This window comes from Strigops habroptila, chromosome 7 (assembly GCF_004027225.2).
Source record: "Strigops habroptila isolate Jane chromosome 7, bStrHab1.2.pri, whole genome shotgun sequence".
NCBI lineage: Eukaryota > Metazoa > Chordata > Aves > Psittaciformes > Psittacidae > Strigops > Strigops habroptila.
Genome location: NC_044283.2, coordinates 31,163,664 through 31,186,766, shown reverse-complemented (window position 1 = coordinate 31,186,766; position 23,103 = coordinate 31,163,664). Strand labels below are relative to the sequence as shown.

General features: G+C 38.9%; 1 protein-coding gene across 4 annotated transcripts in view; it reads right to left on the bottom strand.

The window, feature by feature from the left end:
* The window catches only part of MICU3 (mitochondrial calcium uptake family member 3), a 53,133-nt gene extending 32,667 nt beyond the window's left edge, over positions 1-20,466 (bottom strand). For all 4 annotated transcript variants that reach the window (XM_030493161.1, XM_030493160.1, XM_030493163.1 and 1 more), the window contains exons 1-4: positions 20,133-20,466; positions 8,284-8,437; positions 4,284-4,315; positions 3,361-3,439 (exon numbers count right to left, since the gene is read on the bottom strand). In XM_030493161.1, coding sequence (XP_030349021.1) covers positions 3,361-3,439; positions 4,284-4,315; positions 8,284-8,437; positions 20,133-20,414 — 547 coding nt within the window. In that variant the 5' untranslated portion in view covers positions 20,415-20,466. The remainder of the gene's footprint in view (positions 1-3,360; positions 3,440-4,283; positions 4,316-8,283; positions 8,438-20,132) is intronic.
* Positions 20,467-23,103: the final 2,637 nt, after the last annotated feature.

Here is a 23,103-nt window from a genome sequence, read left to right as displayed (position 1 = left end):
ACATTTTCATAATCATTACCTGAAGTTTATATTAAAATTCGTATTAAATGAATGCATAAATTTCGTTAAATATTTTTAAAGCCTCTCAGAGTCACTTGTACTATCTCTTCTGTGTTCAGAGGTAATTTAAGGAATACATTCTAAGCTTTTAATCTTTCATTAGATGTCAAAAGGAAATCAGTGTGGAATGGCACTTCCTTTTCTCTTCAGCAGTGATTAAGGCAAAATTTAAATTAAAGATTAAGTCAATAACCAAACAGGATGTCTGGTACCATAACCTGTACTTCTGCTTTTTTCTAGCTGCGGGGTATAGTGATAACCTTGCAGAATGCCCACAGTACCAACAAAAAGAAGCATCTTACAGTTCACTAAGAACTGAAAACAGTGACTTGCAGCTTTCCCAAAGGCCCTTAGCTCTAATGATCTTTGAGACTGAACTAGCAAAACTGGTTCTTGATTTCTAACCAATTGATTTTATCTGTCCTCCAAAACCAAAAGCGTTAAGTCAGTCCACAATACTAGGCTATTTCAAAAGAGTAAAAAAAAAAGTAACTAGATGCCTGAGAGTAAAGATGTCTATCAACTGGGGTTTTCAAAAGTTGCTGGCCGTCTCCTTGATTTCAGTCCAAGTCAGGTGCAAACGTTTTTCTAAAAACAGCTACATCTTTGGATGTTTAAATATCTTTTAAAATCTGACTTAACTGAATATGTAACAAAGCATGTAAAGTCATCTGATTTTTTTTTTTCACTGAAAAAACCTGTGCAATTAAAACTCAAAACATTGTATCATTCATGTGGATTTTACATTTATTGAACAAGTTTAACATCAGCACTTCCAACACTGCTAACACAAGAAACTTTGGCATCTTCTACTAATATTTACAGCATCAAAAGTTCTAAATTAAATCTGTACTGTAGTAATACTCAGGAGGGACTTTCTGTCCTCTTGAGTAGCTGAGATACTAAAATCTCAGCTATATTTCTCTTGGATCTGTCCAAATTTCTAAATGCCTCCCCAAACCTTCAATGATACTTCAGTACTCCTCCCCAAAAACAATTGTCCTGAAAGAGAAGGACCTTCAAGAGAATCGGGTCGCCTATCCTCTAACATAAAATATCCAACCACAGAGATCTTAAACCCTCAACCTTTGCTAGCTGAAACACTGCCATCCAACTTCCACTCCATTCATCAAAAAAAGAAAAGATTTTCCCACCTTTTGATCCAAGAGCAAATTTAAGTCTTCAGAATCAAGATTATAGTACTGCTAGTAGCTCTAGTTAGGAAGGCTACTAAGTATTTTTAATACCACCTACTCTTTTCCTCAATTTACACATAGCTCCACACTGAAGATTAGCGAAGATTAAATGCAGGCATTTAAGTATGCATGTTCTATGCTTTCTCTTATGATTTTATGCAGCAGCTTGCAGAAATTAGTTTTCAAAGCCCTGTTTTAATCTGTTTGGACAAGCAGCTATCAAGAAATCAGATACCTCAAAGGTTCTCATCCAGTGATGTAGAGAGTTCTTTAATAGCCAGTCAATAAATGTAAATATGTATTTTTGTTTGTTTGAGGACACCTTCTTTGTTGTAAAACAGAGGAAGAAAGTGCATTTGTAAGCAGTTCCTCACAGGTACTACTGAGAAAGCAATATAAAAGGCCTTGAAAGCATTCTCTTCTTTTGTTTGTACTGGTATATTGTGGCTGTAGGTAGTTCTGCTTGATTGCTCTGAGTGTTATAGGAGAAAGGTTCCGAAATGATGACTGAATAGAAAGAAAAGCTTACACTAGAAAAAAAAGAGAGGGAGGTCACTCTGAGGTAAAACATAAAACTAAAACTTAAGGACAACTGGCACAAATCTATGGCACATCTGATTTAAATCAATCTACGGCAAAATAAGTGGACATAGGCTTTTGCTACTTTCTTCATATTAAAATGTGCACATTTTAAAGAAAAATAGTAAGCTAATAAATAAAAAACCCCTCACTAATTAAGGATTAAGGAGACCTGAATTCTATTCCAATTCCTTTCACTGGCTTACTGAATGAACTTGTCAGTTGTAAGACCCATCATCTTTTCTTTTATTAACTATAAAAAGGGATAACTGAACTCACTTTTTCATAAAGCGTGTTGAAAAGCTATGGAACTGCTAAAGCTTATTACTAATTTTACCAGATTATGATGCCAGTTTTGAGTCCTCTGATTCCACCAACTTCTGTAGAATTTCACTGGCAGAAAACTGGAGTAAAATATTGTAGAATTAAGACTGCACACTGCAGACATTTTATTACAGACTTACTAAGCAACACGGAGGGTTGGTTTTTTTCCCACTGATAACATACTGATGTAACAGATTCTGAAGCTGAATTTTTATGTAACTAATACTTCAGAAGTCAGCTTTCTGACTATACAGAGAGCAGCCTAGAGCAAGGAAATACAAGAAAATACAATGCAAAGACATGCCAGCTTTGCATCTCTGGAGTTCTGGCTGCAGACTCAGGGAAAAAAGCGAGTACTTCCATGCGCTAGATGCAAACTTGAGCTCTTCCTTTGACATGCATACTTACTCCGTTAGTAAATTTGAGCTACACTTAAAATAGATCCATCAACTACATGCACAAATTTGATTGGAATTTTGTTGCTGGTATGCTTATTTTAAACATTCCTAAACCATCTTTATTTTATAGCAATTACTTGTGGCTGGTTTTTAAAATATTTTTAAATGCTCCACCAGACTTTTGCCATTCTGAATATAAGCAAAGGAATATGTGGATTATTTATCACAAATAGCTTTTAAATGTCTGTATACAAGCCATCATTAAAAAAAAAAAAAAAAGGGACCAGAAGTGGCTCTTGGCTCTCTTCTTTTAGCAATAGTGTGTGTTTTAAAAGCTGTCAAAGCCCTTATCTGCAGAATTTAAAGGGATATATAGCATTTCTGAAACTGTCTCTTTGCGAAGAAAATGCTTATTTAGTGATATAAGATACCATTACTGTCTTTAAAAATAATCACATCACTGAACCTATTAAAAAAAGTAAAGCGATAGTGTCTTTATTAGAATAGTCTACCTATGGTATATAGATCATTCTTTGTTACAATGAACTGAACTTGAAACATTCACACATCAGTTTAACAAACCCTAAGATACCAACTCACTTGAATAGCCTAGCTGAAAGATGGAATGATTAAAACACTGGAGAGACTAAAGAGAACTTTTTCATGCTGTAAAATGCAGAAAGCAACAAATGCTTTTTATCTTGTTGAAGATGTGACTCAGATTAAAGTACAACATCACTTCAGCCACGATGAATTAATACAAGTGATAATTTGTTTCAGGAAAATGAACTACTATCCCTCACCTTTCTCATTAAGATTACGAAAAAGTTTGGATGATCCTTTCCAAACTGGTGGTGTCTCCATGAGGATCTGATTCAGCTCCTAAAATAAGATTTAAAAAAGATAAAAGTACATATTTAAATATTTGATGAAATAGTTAACAGATTATGAGTAAATGCTAGGAATCAATATAAAAGACAAGGAACTGCATGCAAATCTACTGGTTAATTTAACTTCAGTTTACCACAATGACTTTGGAAGTACTCAAGCACATAGACAAATTTTGCACACATGGTTATTGCAAGAAATACTCATCTGCATGAATACTGTTTGCAGAGTTGGAGAGAGACATGTAACGAATTTGCTGCTGAAATTACTCACCACTGCTCATATTCACTGCAGCCAAGGATGTCCCCCTGGATTTCAGTAAGGTTTTCATGCAAGTTCCAAGCAACTGTTCTTTTAAAACACTCAACCTGAACTAAAGCGAACTTCACCCATGAATATGAATGTACTTTACTTAAAATACAGGGATACAGACAGAGTCTTTTTGCAGTTGTACAAATGTGGAAAAAAAAAAAAAAGAGACACTTACACATCACAAAAGGCAGCAAGTGGCGTAAGTATTTTAGGCAGTTTTGCATGCACCTGTTACACTTAAGACACTAAAGAAACTCAAGTCAGATATGGGCTGAGGAAAGAACTGATAGGGGCTTGAGAAAGTCAGTAAATCCACCCTAACAGGCACAGCTGCTCAAGTATCTTTGAGATTCTGCACTCAGCTGAGACTGAAGTGACAAAAATGAAGAAATTGAAGTCTCTCTCTTTTTAAAAAAATAAAGATTAAAAAAGTCCCTTATTTCTCCTGTGACTAAGTTTACCTCATGAAAAAAGGTAGGTGTATCAAAATCTATGGTTTTAAGACAGCACAGGAATTATTTCCCACCTGCTTTGAAAGGGATCGCCACTTTTTAGTACCTGCAACAAAAGACAAAGTTATGAATGCACAGAATTTAGCTATGCCAATGTGGTGTCATAAAAATTAGACTGCATCTATATTATGTTTTCTAACCAAAGGAGAGCTATTTTCCTACTGCATGAGGATAATATTCAACCTGGTTCCAAAAAATTCTCTTTTGTTATTTAAGAAATAATTAGCTTAATACATACATATACTCCTAACTTTAAAGAACCAATTCAGATGTATAGTTTTTAATCCAACTCTGGTTCAGTGAGAGAAAGTATTTTCTACCTCCAAAATACACCATTAAAACATTCAACAGGAAATAGAGGGCGTTCATGTTAACCAGTGGTATCAATATTCTGAAATGATTATTTAGTAGCAGCAGTATTACAAAGCAGATTGTGGGAAGTCCTGGATTCTGCCCTTGCTTCAGGGATTACTCATACCTTTTAAAGCAAATACAGAAAACAAAAAATCCTTGAAACTACAGCAGGTGCCAAGACTCCCTTTGGCCATTCCTAATAACTCAGATCCATGCTTCCTCTTACAGCTTCTGTCAGGCTCAATGTTTTATTAGTAGTCTTAAGAAAGGAGCTGAAGAAAGCCTCCAGTTCAGAGCTGGAACTGCTTGTTAACACTGAAAACTGATGAGAAAGACTGAGCAGATGCTTTTTTCCTAATGCCTTACATGACAGACTCCAGGAGCAAAGATACTCGCATTTGACAACAGTTGTCTGCAAGTATCCAAGAGGTTCATCGTCACACTCAAGACAAACATGTGCACAGATTCAATATTAAGATAAAGCAATATGAATATCAGAATTCACAAAGGTACAAAAAGTAGCATAGTGTGTGGTCAAATCCATAACTTTTTGGTTGGTAAAGGCTCATTTTACAGAGCAAACCACTCTGTTATTAGAAATCCCTTTCTTATGATGAACTCCATGCTCCATGAAGTAATTATCACAACACAGAAGCTACTAACTATAGTCTATTATTAGTTCATTGTTAGAAACTTACTGAAATTTTAGTTTTACCTGTTGGTAAAGGTTAGCACCAAGACTGTCCACAAAATTGTAGACAAATTCCAGTCTAACTATGGTGGAATTATATCAAGCAACATCATAACATGAGCTAACAGATTTTCATACAGTTTTCAGTTTAATTTTTTAACGTCAATTAAAGTCTTGTTTCAAGATACTAAATACCCTCCCCCCCAACAACCTCATTTGCCATATAAATTGATATATGTTTATGCCTAACATAAAAATCTTGGGGAATAAATATATCTAACTTTCCCATCTGATAACTTCTCAGTCTCATACATTATAGATTTTTTTTTTCTGGACAAGCAAGTGAAAATTTGTCTTACAGCTCAGTATTATTCTAAAATTACTATAGTTAGAGCTAAAGAGAATAAAATATATTTCCTCTTCTCTTAATTTGCTTTCTAAATATATAAACATATATACAGATGATAAAAATGTATCAAGCATGACTGCTAAAACTATTGTATTTTCCCAAATGAAAGCTTGCACCAAAAAAATCATCAGCAAGTTAATTACAGCATTTATCATATATCTATTTTTATAATAACCATCTGGAGTCAAAAGTTACATTTTATAAAAGAAAATATACTCTTACAGTATTAGTTAGTGTTTAATCAAAAAAGGAAGTGAACACCCTCTTGACTTTTGTAGGGTTTACAAAATTTCCAAAGTAAATCAATCACAATAGATGCATTCACTCCATCACAAATCTCATTCAGGTCTAGTATTATTAGCTTTTCTAAAAAGCAGACATAAAGAGCTACTGTTATTACTCTTCAAAGGGCATTTTTGCTTTTTGACAAAACTCAAGAACTTTCTAGTCTTCATCCACAAAAAAAAAACCACCCCAGGTGAATGTTCTTTCTTTTTCCCTGCAAAATACAGATGCTCTACTGTGTCAGCCTGAATGGACTCAATTATTCACAACTTGCAGCTTAATTACAAAATGATTCAAAAATACAAAATAAGACGTTTAGAATGCATTATTTTATTCAGAAAAATACCCTTCTTAAACTTACCACTTTCAACAGAGCATGGCACAAAACTAAGACTTGCCCAAACACACAAAGCAGTACTTTGACAAAGCTGCAGTACAAAGGTTAAAATCAACACAGTTGGAGATCAAAAGCTCAAAGTGGTAATCTGCAGGTCATCTACTTCATCTATTATTTCCTACTTGTCAGCCTTCTTCCAAATGTCCCACACAATATGACTTCCACTATAATGAAGTCATCCACTTCTGCTTAGTTACAGCCTCTTACACTATCCCTTAAAATAACTATTTCAGTCGTGTAATCTCTGATACTAGTCTATAGAACTAAAGGACATCCAGGTTAGTTTTGCTTTCAGTCTCAGAGATGAACTGGATGCACAGGAAGGATTTTGGTACATAAAAGATTTGCCACACTCAGAAGGCTGCCTAACTGTTCAACTCCAGATTTCTTCACCTTTGGCATGAGATGAACAGAATGTCCTTGTGAGCTTAACATCTTTTGGTTTGGTTTTGTTTTTAAATCTGAATACCTGCTGTCAGAGAGCAGGGAACACAAATTTCTTTACCATGGAAAAAATCTTAATAGCAAATCATACATACAGTGCATTCAAACCAATCAAACTGTCATAAAATTGAGTTAAACTGAAATGTTTAACTGATGTGCAGTATATGGCACAAATGCTTCATGACCATACATGGTGAAACCCAATTCCATAGTAACAACAAAAGGAGGACTTGGAAATCTGGGCAGAGGAAGTAGATGTAAAATGCTGATGCGTATTTGTATTAGCTTCTGTGATAAGGAATCTGCTTCCTCTCTTTTAACTGCAGAGCTAAAAAAAGAGAATGAAGATTTGCTTTCTGGTAAGGAGTTTCAAAGTTTTCCAAGTTTTCACCATCTAAGCTTCTGTCTTCACTGTTACCTCTTTATTCAAAAGTTATAGAAGTTTTGATCACTGATGTGCCACGGCTGAATTCTTTCCTCTTGTTTCATTACTGTTTAGAGAACAAAGGGGAAAAAAATCTAACATCTGTGCAGAGCTTTAAGCTCTCCATTGACTGTTTTAGCTGCTTTTGACTGTTCTCTATACTAGCTTTGTGGTGTAGACTTTAGGAAGAAAGACCTAAAGAAAGGTGAGTTACTATACATGTCTCACCTGAGCAAAGATGCTCACTTTCCCTAGAAGTTGTGTGCTGCTACCAATGCACTGCAAGCCTGAGGGCCAGGAAATCAAACTACATCAGAAACAGATCACCTTACTATTTAGTTACTCTTTGATACTTAAAGCAAACATTTTACAGTAAGTGAATTAAAGTTGATAGTTTATTTTTCATTAATTTAATTAACACATAGTGCTAACTCTGGCAACTTCTAAGTATAGAAAGTGGATCCCCTGGGGGACTGAAACTTTTAGTCAAAGCATGTTATTTAGAAAGATATGATATAGTTGTAAAATCTCTGTAGGGCAAAAAAATCCCAACATGATAGCAGATGACAATTTAACATGGCAAAAACTGCAAAATAACATTATCCTAAATGATTTAGGGAACTCATATCTTGCCTGCCTATTTACATAGAAACTACTCAGAGGAGGAGCAAGAGTTTTACAGCTATACTGGCCTGCTCAGAAAAAAAAGGTAACTGTGTCACTGCAAATGGTACAAATGAACTTCTTGTCTTTCATGCCTGTTGAGCTATCTGTGACCTCTAAGACAAGAACGTTTAAATAATGGCTAGTATACAGATGTTTACAATCTAATAACAATCAGGATACTGATTGTACGCACTTAGGAATACCATTAAAAACGAAATTCTGGAAGATGCAGTATCTTTTTACCACAATCAGAAACAGAAGTACTAATCAAAAGCAAATGGAAAAATAACAGACACCACTGGCATTTTCCCTAGCAATTTAATCAATACAAAATCCCTGCTTACGTTTGGGCTCATCACTTGTGACAGCCTGAATGAAGTCGTATGGAGTCATATACAGCTGTCCTTCAAATTCTAAACTGGCAAACCTGCGAAACCGTTGCTCCCGAGGAGTTGCATAAAGCTCCAAATCTTCAAGGTCAGATCTGTTTTCTGTAACCTTGAATGACAGAAAGAAACAATTTTAATGTACGAAAGAAGTTTTGATTTACAATTTCCACTGCCATTCACCATAAAGAAACTGTAAATGTAAAGGTGATAATTCATAAGGTCCATGCGTTCAAATACTTTTGTATGAGAGCTGAAACTACAGTCAGGATTTCATTGCTATCATTTTCGGTCTTCTACAATTTTAGCAATAAATCTTTATGCATTCAAATTGCTGACACCTCCCAAGCTCAGAAAAAAAATAAAAAAGAGAAAACTTAGGCTCTTGAATCACAGAAGAAGGGGCAACTACTCTGACTCAAGGAAAACCACGCAACTTCAGCAGTCAAACTTTAAACAACTCTGCCAAAATTATTTAGTTGTCTGACATTTTCAGAAGAGAATGGAATAACATTTTTTTTATATTGCTTCTTAGTGTAGAGCACAGCTGTTGCCAATAATAAGCAAGACACCTCCATAATATACCCTAGTGTAAATCTTCTACGAATACCACTGTATCAAGTATCCAATGCAATTAAAGCTACTATACTTGCGGGAACAGAATAGAAAAGTACAATTACTTCTCCAGAGTTGCAAAAGTACTATATGTCAGCAAGCCCACGCCTCATGAGAGTTTATAGATGTCAGGAGTCCCTGGTATATTTACCCTCCAGATGATTTACATGTAAACTTAGTAGTACAAAACTGTAAGTGTCCTAAATTATTACATCTTTGTGTTACACTGTCAAACCTTTTAACAGAAAACACGCTACCACTATGTGAAACCTCTTTTAGCCCATAACAAGGCAAGCTCCTCCGTGGGATCAGTATCTTGAAGAAAATATAAGTATCTTGAAGTTTTTTTCAGAAATGGAAAAAACAAACCTTTCACAAACTGTTTCATAAAAGGTGTAACAATGACATAGCTAACTCCTCCCAGTATGTTAATATAGGAATTTCATCTTACCAATGAAATACCCCAAGCTGCCACTGTTCTCACTATTCCTGTCATTTCATACAGAATCCCTAAAATTCTTCAGGTGTCAAACTAAAAAAATGCAACCAGTAGCACTTGGTTTAACAACTAATAAAACAGCCAAATACATTTTGTTTTTCAGAGAGGCATATAAACACAAAGATAAATTGGGAGACCTCTGCAATTCTATCCCCAAAGACATAACAGTCCTCAACTACAAATGGAAACTGGTTTTCCAAAATCCTTCTAAGAAGAGGTTTCAGATTTCACATTAGTAAGATCATGGCACCAAAACAAATTTTTATGGCCTCAGTTGTAACCAGGGAATTAAATTATGTTTGTAAAACAGACAGATCGGAAGTGTGTCTACAAGTAGTCAAACACTTTCTATGTGGAAAAGAAAACAAAAAAATCACATATATATAACCACATTGTAACAGAAGACTCACAATTTCCTGAATTTATATATGGGAGTCCCAGTACTTCAATACTTTAGATTTTAACCAGCCTTCTAGAAGGAAAAAGAGACTACTGACTGCATACTTCTCTTTCCGGATTGTCTCTAGGCTTTTTGAAATTATTGCTTCTAGTGCATGTGTGCATGCGTGAAAACGTTTCATTCAATGGAAAAAACTGTCATGGAAAGAAAGCGTAATAGAAATGCTTATACAACCATCTAATTTTCAGGAGACTGCTTTACATACAAATATTCTGCACTTCTGCTTGAGAAGCAGCTTTAAACCTGGCCTTTGTGGATTTTAGAATTTTCAAATTATCACCAAATTAAATATGGGGAGGGAAAAAAAAAAAAAAAAATCTAACAGCTAGACCTACAAACGTACCCAAGACTGACAGAAAAAAGCTGAATTCTCTTCCAACATACTCATGTGCAGGCCAAAATATTTTTGTCCTATCTCACTGTTTGAATGTTATGGTCTTGCTGATCCTTCAGCAGTCCAGCAGTATTCAAGCTATGCCTTCATGTGGGATTTACACGACTCAATTGTTTTGATAGAGCTTGTAGTGACATAACTGATTATCCCTGTATTTGAAGTTTAATAATCTATCTTATTTTTGATACATGTTATTTTATCAGTACTACAAACATGCTTTTGTATACATGCAGGTTGTAAGCATGAGTAATAAAGCAGTATTTCTGCAAAGTCAATTTTCAGAAAAGAAACTGCTTCAAGGCCATATTACACATGAAGTGTGTGTAATCGACTGTAATCAGTCATAATCAATCATACCTAATCAGGAGAATCTGTAGATAATGTATCACTCAAGAAATATCATCTTAGTTTTGATCACTTAGTATTTGGAAAGCATGCTGAGATTCTTTGCTCTCCCAAGAAATTCACACTATCTCAGGTACTGCTACTTAGTATTTTGCTTCAGACACTTAGAAAAGCATTTGCTAAATTCTCAGACACATATTTCAACATTATCTAAAGTACTCTATGCTACTATAAATATAAAATAACATACTGCAAACAAGGAATTTTCAAGACATGCTTAAACTTAACTCGTGTCAGTACTCAGCTCTGCAAAACCTTAATTTCTGCCCCATTTTAGCCAATCTACAGTTTCACTCTGACTATATAGCAATGCCAGCATTCCACACTGGTTCAAAGTCATTGTAACCTGATACGAATGCAGCCTACCACCAGAAAGAGCTCAATAACCCGCATGCCCTTGCTCTGGCACTTTATATTAATTTTTCCACACATCAAACTGGATAAGGGAACTGGTCTGTCTGAGAACTTTTGTTTTGGTGGCATAACTTTTTAGCCAGATAAATGCCTGGATCTACCCCACAAGAAGAGTTGTTTCAAAACCTAGGCCACGAATATTTGCAGCTTATGCAAAGAAGATTCCAGCACCAAGCTCTACCTGCTTCAAGTTAAAGCGATGGGAAAACTGCAAGCTCAAACACAATTTTATTCCAAGGAATAAAAATATCACTTTATTTTGAACTGTGGTTGTATCTGAAATAACCAAACCAAGTTGTTTCTGCTACTGCTCCAATATGAATTCAAACAAATGTACGCAAGGCTTAACGCAGACATACAGGGCTTAACTGGTCCATACACTACATATCCAAATAAAAACAAGGTTTGGCTACAGAAGACTCCAAGAATGTAACTTAGCAAACTGACAAATAAAACTATCTCTGGGAATACTACTATTTTTTGTCCAAGTGTCTTGTTTATAACTTTCCTTTTTCTATTAGTGCTTAACAATTTATATAACATACAGCAACCTTCTCTTGCATAAAAGCTGCAATTACTAGGAACTAATCAATATGCTAAATTAAAGGTCAACCCGTTCTAAAGCATGGCCTCAATTTGCACCTGTTCAGGCATTCATTTAAGCATGAAATGTCTCCTGTTTTCCCCAACATTAGCAGATCATAATCAGTGAGACAAGTGTGAGAATCTTAGTGACAACACTTGCTCTCGATCTATTTCATGTTTATGCCCAGGTTAGGCAATCTTATTGCAGCAGCATTAGTATCAAATCCAACAGACACATGAACAAGACACAGAAAGTAGATGTTCAATACCTTAGGAGAGGTATACTGGTTGGTGAAAGAATGAACAAGATTCAGTAAGATTCCAACTTCTATTTGAAGTTTCAAGAGCTTATCCAAACTAAATCTCTCTGTAATTATCAACAATCTTCAAAAACTTCCATGAAAGTACATCTCTTTGACAAACAAAAGAGGGGAGATTTTTTTTATGCTTCTGTTTACTAATCCTCTTGGCAATCCTGCTTACTAATTACTATGATCTTGTATCATGTTATGGTTCTCTGCCTTTTAAAAACTGGACACAGCCATTTCCTTCAAGCTGCATGTCACGAATCTCCCAACAGCAGTATTGTCTTCATTTTAGGTGTAGCAGGTTAGCTTTGCTTCACCTGTACACACCAACCCACTTTATTAAGTGAACTTTTAGGGGAAACAAAAGCCCCACAGCTGAAACCAAGAACCTAGGTAGTAAACAGAATTTCTGTTCTTCTAACTTCACAACTCATGAAGTAAATAAAAAGAGGCAAGACTGAAGCTCATTAGCTCTCAAGAACAATGTATCATCTTTCCTCTATTCTCAAAAAACTCTTAAGCATTAAGAGTTGTAATCAAACAACTCCTGGTTATCATCCTTCTGCCCTTCCTCCCTCAAACTCTGGTACCTTGTTGCTCCATATTTCCCTTCCCACCTCCTGTCCTCCTGTGCCACACCCTTGCAGAAGGACTGCGAAGCCAACACAGCACCTTTCTGGGGAGCTGTTATGCATGGTCTTGTCTTCCATCTGCCTTCTGCAAAACTAAGAACAGAGACTGTGTGACTCTTCTAAGCTCAGTTTAAATCAGCTGAAGAGAAAAAATTATCTCCGCCTATTTTCTTGCTATCCCCCTAAAACAGAAATGCATACACACATACTCAATTCTCTCAGAGAGAAAATTTCAAACCACTTTCTAAAATGGATTAAATTCAGCACTTATATGCAAACCACTGCCAGACAAAGGAAACAGAGTGAAACATTTCCAACAGAAAGTCCATTTTAACATCACCTTATCAAATTAAGGTAAGTAAAAATTAAATTGGAGACTGAATAGCAATTTGGCAGGGTACTTCTCTGAATGGAGGCTATCACTCTTCAATTATATGTGCTTCCACTGTAAATCTATGCTACAAACATATTACAAACAGCCTAAAATATCTGCAAAAGGCCTCAAAAATTCAAAATCTGTTATATAAATGAAAATATTATGATAATGCACTCTCACTAATGTATTTCAAGGACTTCATGTAATTCCTAAAAACTATTTTCTAGAAATACTGTATTTAGAGAGGGCCACCTAAAGCCACAATACTACCACCATGTGTCTCACAGAGTAGTAGTCCTTTAGATGAACGTGTTTGTTATGGACGCTCAACACTTTTAAGTCAATTGACCTTGAAAGCGTTCCTTGCAGAACCTCTCTTAGAGTGATACCACTCTGTATTTTCTTCTTCTATTCACAGAAAAAACTTGAATGAACAAAATCAAGGTTTTCTACCAAGCAAAAATCAGTGTCCAAAACCCATTCCCATCTTTCATGTACTATGTCTATCACTGGAAACAAGTCAAAATGAAAGTCTGGTGCTCTAATCACGGGTTTCCATGTATTACTTGAAATTCCTTGAAGCATGGGATACCCTCCATTTCTGGCCCCATTTTTGTCTTTACTAGCTTTCTTACCTGAGAGATAAGGTCTGTCTGAATTTGGTATAACATGAATTAACCTGTACGACCTTCCAGTAAAATCCATATAGTAACTACATTGCCATACAATGACCTAACACAGGACATGAGCTCAGAGAGCAAAATGAAAATACCTAAAAATTTGCAGTACTTATGACCCCAAAATATCTGAAAGTATCAATAAATGGTAATGACATGGCTCAGGTTCAGTAGAAGCGCAGAAGATAAACCATGACATCATTACCCTTTCTCTTAAAAAACACAAAAGAAATTTTCTTTGCCAAGTGCTAGTCTCGTATTACATTAAGTCAGTAATTCAGAAGTTTTATTCTGTAGAAAAAAATCTGGTTTTCCCATAGAAACAAATGCCAGATACACTTGAAAAATCAGAAAAACTGATGCCTACGAGCTTATAAAGCTCTGCAGAAGTAATCTGCAAGAATCCGTTACCAAAACCCAGAACAATACTCCCAACTCCCAGCTTCTGAGAATATCTACAAATACTGCAAAGCATTTTACAAAACAAATAGGTAAAAATATATATATGCTGCATGTGTATAAATACAAGGCAAAAAGGTCCAACAGTATCACATAAAGTCCCACAACTCTGCTGAGTTACAAGTTGAATCAGTGTTCTATTGCTTTTTCCAACTGAGATAAAGGTAAGACTATTTTAGCTAAAGCCAACATTTACTACGAAAAGTACCTTTTGCTTGCAGTCAAAAATACGTTCTGTTACAGTAGTTTAATCTTTAATTTATTTCAAGCGAGTTTCTTTGAATTTTTGCTTGCAAAGTAATCTGTCTTCCATCAATGAGAATCTGTGCAAATTATTAAAATAAAAAGGTTTTCAAAGCAATGCTCTTCCTTACTTCCTTCGTTTATATTTGACTTGAGGCTTATTTAATATGCTCCCATGTAGATAAAAGTAGCACATTTTGTTTTCATGCTGGGTGGCCAAAAGGTTAAACGTCAAGTTCCCAGTGTGGGAAAATCCCAAGTAGACAAAACTGTTTTGATGCTTACTGAAGTTATATTTCTAGCAGACTGCTTAGATCTAGTGCAGCCAACAATTTTGTCAGTTGATCCCGCTTCACTGAGATAAGGGCATTATTATATTAAAATATTTACACGCATAGGAAGCCAGAATGTGTTTAAAATGCTGTAAAAAGGGCCCTGTTCAAATAAAATTCTGTTACAGGAAATCCTTGGGGTAACAATATTTACCTGTAAGCACAGCTATTCTAGAAATCCTCCAAAATAAGTATTATGATAAAATATTCTCCAACAGTCCTTTTTACATTAATTCCATATGGAAGTTACTTAACCTCTAACAGCTCTTCAAGAAGCTTTAGTCAGTGTGTATATGCTGCTACACATTGCCATATGTTTCACTGCATTAAAGACTAAAACGTAGTAGTAGCGGGAGCTGTCTGTCCCAAACACCTATCATCCTTTTTCAGCATCCTTAGGAACACAAAATCAATGCTGAGAAGTAAATGTTCCTTTTCCATCAGCATGTCTCTCACTACAGGTGCCTGGCACAGTATCCTTCTCAGGATGATGACTGTGAAGAGTTTCGGATGTCATCAGGCAAACAGCAAATCATCTTCCTATATCTGCCAATTGACCTATGACACGAAATGCACCATGCTTATGAAAAAAAGGTTAGCTACAAGTGGTTCTTGTAAAAGTGATGCTTTATGCACATCTTGGAACAGCATCGTCTTTGAGTAGGCAGGAGAGTCTCCTTCCTAGGAGAGTTTGCCTTACTTTTTGGAGTTAAATCTTGTTCCTCGTTATGCAGATGGAAATACATTATGTAATCCACTTAGAAATGTGCTGCTACAAATAAACTTGACCTTTTGAGTATTTTCACAGAGAGAGAGTTTGACAGTACTGCTGAGGTACCAGAAAAAAAAACTCTGGAAACATCTGAAGTATGCAGCTTCCTTCTCCTGGAAATCAGTGTGCCTTCAAGAAATGTGATAAAGTACATATTCTGTGTCTGTCTTTCCCTGCCCCCCTTTTAATTCCTAAATCACCTCTGAAGGAAGTGATTCTCAGAGAGTATTTTGTAAAAACAGAGAGACCTGGAGTTCACTACCTTTACACAATGACAACATGATCACAGAAAAGATCCCTCTGGAGTGCGAAGAGGGCATCATTGGTATTTTCAAGCCCATTTTAATAAGCTTTACAAATTAACTGGAATTTTTAAAATAAGGAACTGTAAGATAAATATTAATTCCTCTGAGGAACTCTGACACTGGATTATGTTTTTCTAAAATTGTTATTTTTTCTCTGGAAAAAAACCCCATGATACTCAGCTAGTACAACAAAGTAAATACTTCATAAGCAGTATATTGGATCAAGGTTCTTCTTGGGTCAATACTGTTATCAGTTGTCAGTATTCAGAATCTGTATCAAAGTAACAGTTCTTCCAAAGAGTTTCCTGCTCTGCACAAGCATCTCCTAGACTTTAAAGGAGCTGTCTGTTAGCTCTCCCGTCTTCACCAAAACTTCAGACACAAAACCAGCAGCTCTGATTGCGGAATTTTACTTTGGTTCTGAAATGTTATGTTGCAGCAACCCTGGAATTAAAACTGTTGCTTTATTACTGTGTCTAAGATTTTGCTCCAGGTAATCACAAATAAAACCCTGGTCCTCAGGACCGGAATCATTCTCAGAAGCATCTAGGAAAACAGAATCCTGTAGGGGGCTTAACTTCATGCTGCTCCTGTAACAGATCTTACTCTCTACCTAAACACCTCTAGTGATATGCTTAGTCAAGCAAGTATTTTTTTGTACTGACCACATGAGATTGGTCTGTTTGAAAAGTCTGCCACACCACTAACCCCATGCTGGTGACATATAGCTTCCAAGAGGCTGGGAGAGGACACAGCTGGAACGGCTGACTCCAGATGACCAAACGGATATTCTATAATATACAATACCATGCTCGGCAATAAAAGGTTTGGGGAATAAGGAGGATGGGGAGGGGGAGGACATTCAAAGTGAAGGCATTTATCTTTCCATCTGTCTCCCCAAGTAACTGTTATGCGTGATGGAGCCCTGCTTTCCTAGAGATGGCTGAACACCTTCCTTCTGATGCGAAGTGGTGAATGAATCCCTTGTTTTGCTTTGCTTGCGTGCGCAGCTTTTGCTTTACCTGTCAAACTGTCTTTATCTCAACCCACAAGTTTTCCCACTTTCACCTTTCCAACTCTCTCCCTCACCCCACTGGGGGGCAGGGGGGTGAGAAAGCAGTGGTATGGAGCTGTGTGGTAGCTGCTGGCCAGGGTTGAACCCCAACAAGATGGATGAGACAGCCATAGCTATCTTGAACACTTTTCAACACTTTGAATATCTGAGACTTTACATTGTGATACTGTTCTCAGTTTAAAACCTACCACTTATTTACCATTAAAAATGAAATTATTCATCATCAATGTTTCAGAATGGGTTTTCTTTGAATAGAACCAAAAACTATGGGAGGAGATAGATTTTGGTTTTCCCACATTAGAACATTTTTAAATTCTTTAAGAATCTCCAGCAATTCCATGTTTTAAAGGAAACTATTTCAGGTTTTTCAAGGATTGGTCACTTTAACATCAGGACTGGGGTTTTTTTTAGTGGTTGTTCTGCTAAGAAGTAACTAAGGTATGAGCCTATGCAAACCATCACCCCAAAATACTCAATTTGTTAGCCAAGTTCCCCAAAATTTTCACCTGCTATATGGTTATTCTAGGTCAGAGCCCCGCGGGTGAGGACACAAGAAACATTCAGTGTAATTGCTTCTACCAGCTGCTGATCATCTCTATACCAAGACATTGAGAGCAGAGACACCACCGGCTTCTTGCTTCCAATGACCCAAGTAAATAGCATCTAGGAAAAGCATCTTACTGAAAGGAAGATTAAGGAAGAAGCCACACAAATGGAAGTATTAGGATGAAGTAGAAAAGTTTGGATTGGATGAAAGGAGGACAAAAAAGATGTTGGATGATTTGCCTTTGTGGAATGAAAAGCAGACTGAGACTGGAAATGAAATGGGGAGCTAGAGAAAACAGGAAAGTGGGGGAAGGACAAACCTAGAAAGCCCCAGAAAGTGGTGCAAAACTTTATGCATCAGGAATAAAGGATAAAGGTCTTTGACCTTCAAAAAGCAGCTCAAGAGGATCCCAAGATGCTTAAGCCTCATCATTCTTTGCTGGCCAGTACATGATACAATCATAAAAACCTCCTAGCAAAATGTGCATCACATTTTCATCACTCATCTATACAGAAACTGCAGGTTATCATTCTCCAGCCATTACTTTAAACACACTCTGGAGTAGATCCATGAGCTTCAACCTGCACCCTAATAACACTGACACTTACATGACTTTTCATGACAGAATTTTCTATTTCAAACGTTATTATGTTGTTTGAACTATTAAACACTATTTAGATTGTAAGCTCAGTACCTAAAATTAGGAATTAAAAAGTTATTGTCACTCGAGCAACATTAATTCAGTCTTCTAACAAAGGATATTATAATACAAACCCATTACAGAATACCATTCAATGCAATTTGAGCACAGTATTTGAACCTTTTTTCCCTCTGAAAGACACCTCTGGAGGCGTTCTACAAACCTGTAATGAAAGAGTTGGTGCTCAACACAAGTCTAGAGGGCAATCATAAATGGGAGTACAGATCACAGATGGAGCTCATGGTCAAACTATCCTTGGTAGTTCGCCAGCTAGATCCGGCATCCAACTATGGTCTTTCCCCATTGCCACACAAGCCCTTCTGCAGCACAATGGTCAGTAATTAAAAAAAGCACAAGCAACCCACTACCTCAGACCAAAAATTCCACAGCTATTTGATCCTCATTTTTAGTGGGCTTCAATTAAAAGGCTATTTTTTCAGGAACGCTGAGTGCTCAGATCTGCAATTTAAAATCAATGAGACCCCTCATTCAAAAAGAAAAGAAACATAAAGCTAGTATTCTGAGGTGTCATGCTGTGCATTCACTGTGGCCACACAAACTGAGTGAACATAGTGCCAGTCAATCTTTCAAATTTTCTGCTATGCAAATGGAAAACCAAATTAATTAGAGCCTTTTCCACAAAGGAGCATGGTGTCTGTTTTCAAGAAACAGTCTTCTGTATACACAGAAGACGCATTTTATACATTTTTTTATTTTACATTATTCCGATATAACCTTATTTCTGACCTCAGTGTTTTTATAGCGATGTGTATGAAAATTCATAATTACACATCACACTACATTTATTGACTTTTCAAAGGTGCAGCAGCTGTGTTTCCCTTGAAAGAAGACTGAGAATTAAGACCAGCTAAGTAAAACAATGTAAAGTTCTGTCAAATCAAGACAGGATGAAAGGCTAGAAGAGTTTGTGTTTGGTTCTCTGTGCCACAGTAACATACTCAAGACAACAAGCACATGAATAATCAAAAATACCTGGCTCAACTTCTCTTCATAAAGGATGTTGCTAACAGAATCTGCCTTTTGGCTAACAACTCATGGCAAAGGGGATAACAACATTTATAGTTAAGCCTAAGGCCTCTATTGCAAAGATATAGATCCTCTTCCCAAACATATTACAAGATAAACTTGATCCACAGAAAGCAGGCTGATTGCACCACTGATTTCCAGTCTCAGCAGATACCATATTGACAAACTGCCTAATCACAGCTCTTGACATTTTAAAAAGAACCCAATATTTTAATGAGGAAACTACTATCACTACCATATGTTACGTACAGCCTGGTACAGGAGTTTTTCCTTAATACAGAAAACTTCTTTTTCAGGCTCACATCAACTGCTTTTTATCCAGAGTCAGTCAACAAATGTTTTCACTGAATTAGTCCAACTGAAGCGCTACTTATTTACACCAATCGCTACGCTGACACTTCTTATGAAATTCTGCAAGAACCTTCCACTCTACAGAACATTCTATATTAAGAACGTAACTGTCCTAAATACAAAGATGATGAAGGCAGGTTTTGCACTATCAGTAGCAGTTCCATTTGCAAACTGTTATTTTCTATCAAAGAAGGAAAATTCGCTGAGGACAGCTCCAGAGCCGAAAAGCCGTGGAGGACGCATGCGGTTGACGCTCCAAGGCGCAGCCAAGGCCCGCTGCCTGCCGCGACGCTCCTCTGACAGCTCTTCCCTCCTGACGGGCGCCGAGCTCCGGCCCCTGCCCTCACCGCTGGCCCTGCCTCGACACCCAGCCCACGGGCCGGCCCCACGAGGGGTCGCCTCTGCGGCGCCGCCTCGCAGGGACCTTTCCACAGCGAAAGGGAGGGGAGCGACGTTCTTCCATCCCCACCGGCTCCGCCCGGTTCCCTGGGCAGCTGGCAGCGCCCGCCGGGGCCCCCGCCACGCCGAGCCGAGCCGGACCGCCGAGTGCGGCACAGTGCGAGGCCGCCGAGCCGTGAGGCGTGAGGGGCGCGGCGCGCTCACACACCTACCGTCTCCTTGGCAGCGGCCGCCACGGGGATGGGGAGCAGCGCCCGGGGCCCGCCCGGCCCGGCGGCTGCCGGCTCCCGGGAGGGCTCCCGCTGCCGGTCGGATAGCCGGTACCCCACGTACCCGGCGAGAGCCCCCCCCGCCACCAAGCCCAGCTCCCGCCGCCACCGCTTCAGCCCCGCCGCCCCGGCCCCGCCGCCAGCCCACAGCCGCCGAGCTGGCTGCGCACCAGGCGCGGGGCCCAAGCGACGGCGCCATCGCAGGAGGGTGAGCAGGGCGGCCATGGCCGCCGCTCCGCCCCAGCGACAGCAGACGGAGCCCCCTAGCGTACCGGCAGAAGCCTCGCGAGAAGCGGGGAAGGGGTGGGGAAGCGAGAGGCCCCCTCAAGTCTCCGCCCCGCGCCACCTGCCCCGCCGCGCCGGCGGCCCTGTGTTTTCGCAGCCCGCTCGGCGACCCCTGCTCCCCGTCTTACGGCGCAGCCCGCCAGCGAGGCTGGAGGCAGCGGCTGACACAGGCGGCAGCAGGCGGCTGGGCGTTCTCTGCCCGCGGCCGGCTGCAGCCAGGTTGGCGGGACACGGGGTGGTTGGACACCAGGAAACAGAACGGGCGTGGACCTGAGTCCGGGCGGTTGAAGTCGAAGTGCCTGGGAAGGCGAGATCTTCCCATGGTAGAAGCTGCTATGAGTGCGGACAAGGCTGTTGTGTGGGCCACACTGCAACTCGTTATGCAGACCGTGTGCGCTCATAAACGTGTGGCAGAGCCTGACCCTTTGCTTCTGTACCCTTGCACCCAAAGAAGTGTAGCCACACAGCCCAGCACTGTATGTGCAGTAACCTGGAAGTGCTAGTTTCAGAAAAGGAAGAGCTTCCAAGCGTACCTCATTGGTCTCACAACCCTGAAGGCTGGAGGTGGCTGCAGCATCAAGATTGCTCACTGGTTTACTGCCAAGGCTTTAGAAGCGTCCAGTGATCCTAGTTACCCTTATCAGACGTAAGGTTGCTGCAACTCCGTCAGTCCTGTAAAACCTAGTAATGTCCCAACCTGTTTCCAAAGCTTAGAAACTCCTGGTGCATACCCGATATACACCTGAAACTAAAAGCATGAGTATTGTTTCACATAAACGGAAATTAAACAGCGTTGCTTATGATACAGCATTTGTCAATACTAAATCTTTGCTTTTAAAATACATTGAAAGCTGACAAATGGTTGGGCAGACTATTCCATATTTTTTGAACTGTGCTGTAAAGTGACCGTAGGTGGCACCTAGTCCCATGAGTAACAGTTTTTAGAAATTAAATGTGAAAGAGGGAACTAACCAACTTGCCAACAAACCAACTTGCCAGCAAAGAGTCCTTCATTCTTAAGAGTGATCTAGATAACACTGCTGTTTGGTTGCTTACTGCACTGATGCATTGGGACCCAATTTAAATACTTAATTCCCTAAATGCCAGTAGGCTGAAAACTTCTTCCCTCCCCAGGTCCATCTGACTTCTCCCTCCCATACCTCTCTTTGCACCTCAGGTTCTTGGAAAAGGGAGATTCTCCTAGCCCTATTTAAGGCGTATTTGCTGTTCATTTGACAGGGACCCCAAACCATGGTGTGTCCTACCCTTTCAAACTCTTGTGTTATGAGGCCCTCTCATCAGGAAACCACAGACACTTGCCATGTCAGCAGCCTCTCCTCCGACATTCTTAGCTGCAGGCAGTCTCCTCAGCATAACTAAGCACTAGTTAAAGACCAGTTGTTAAACGTGATCATGATCTTTTGTCCCTGATTGGTGCCGATGGGCAATACGCCTTGTCCGGCATTTCACTTGTGGCATTCTCCATGGTGCAACTTGCATCGCCAGCTGCGTTACCTCAAAACTTCATAAACTGCACACAGACATTTCAAGTCACAGCATAACACAGGGTATTTTTTGCAATAGTCAGGTACAACCTCAGTCTTTGTATAAATATGTTTTTCCCAAGTTTCAGGCATTTTTTCCCCCTAAATCTTTGATGGCTTTCTATATTATTATGAACAAGATTTCAGAAAATACACAAACTGTAACTTAATTAGAATAACAGAATGGTTTGAGTTGGAAGGGACCTCAAAGATCATCTAGTTCTAACACCTCTGCCATGGGCAGGGACACCTCCCAGTAGGCTGTGTTGCTCAAAGCTCCGTCCAAGCTGGCCTTGGAACAATCCCAGGGATGGGGCATCCACAACTTCTCTGGACAACCTGTGCCATTTTCTCTCCATCCTCATAGTGAAGAATTTCTTCCTAACACCTAATATGAATCTCCCCTCTGTCAGCTTAAACCCATTCCCCCTTGTCCTGCCACTACATGCCCTTGTAAAAAGTGCCTCTCCAGTTTTCCCTTTAGGTACTGCAAGCTGCTCTAAGGTCTCCCCGGAGCCTTCTCTTCTCCAGGCTGAACAAACCCAACACTCTTAGCCTGTCTTCATAGGAGAGGTGCTCCAGCCCCTCATGGTCCTCCTCTGGATTTGCTCCAACAGCTCCACATCCTTCTTAGGTTGGGGGCCCCAGAGCTGGATGCAGTACTGCAGGTGGGGTCTCACGAGAGCAGAGGGGCAGAATCACCTCCATCAACCTGCTATCCATGCTCCTTTTGATGCAGCCCAGAATACATTTGGCTTTCTGGGCTGCGAGCATACGTTGCCAAGTCAGCCTTAATAGGTTTAAGGCACTCTCATGCATTTTCATTTTCTAAGAAACATTTCAGTGGTTATGATACTGTCTCAAGGGAGAATCATGGCCATGTTTGTCAACCAACTATCTGACAGATCATACAACTGTAATCATGGCTAGGGTTGAATTACCTCAGAGCTATGTCTGGAAAGGCAGGAATCTAGGGTGAATGATAGAATTACTGCATTTCTTTCAATATTTCAGAATACTGTAAGCCAATTCATTCCTCAAGTAATTCAGCTCACTTCATTATTCCCATCTGTTAAAAACTATTT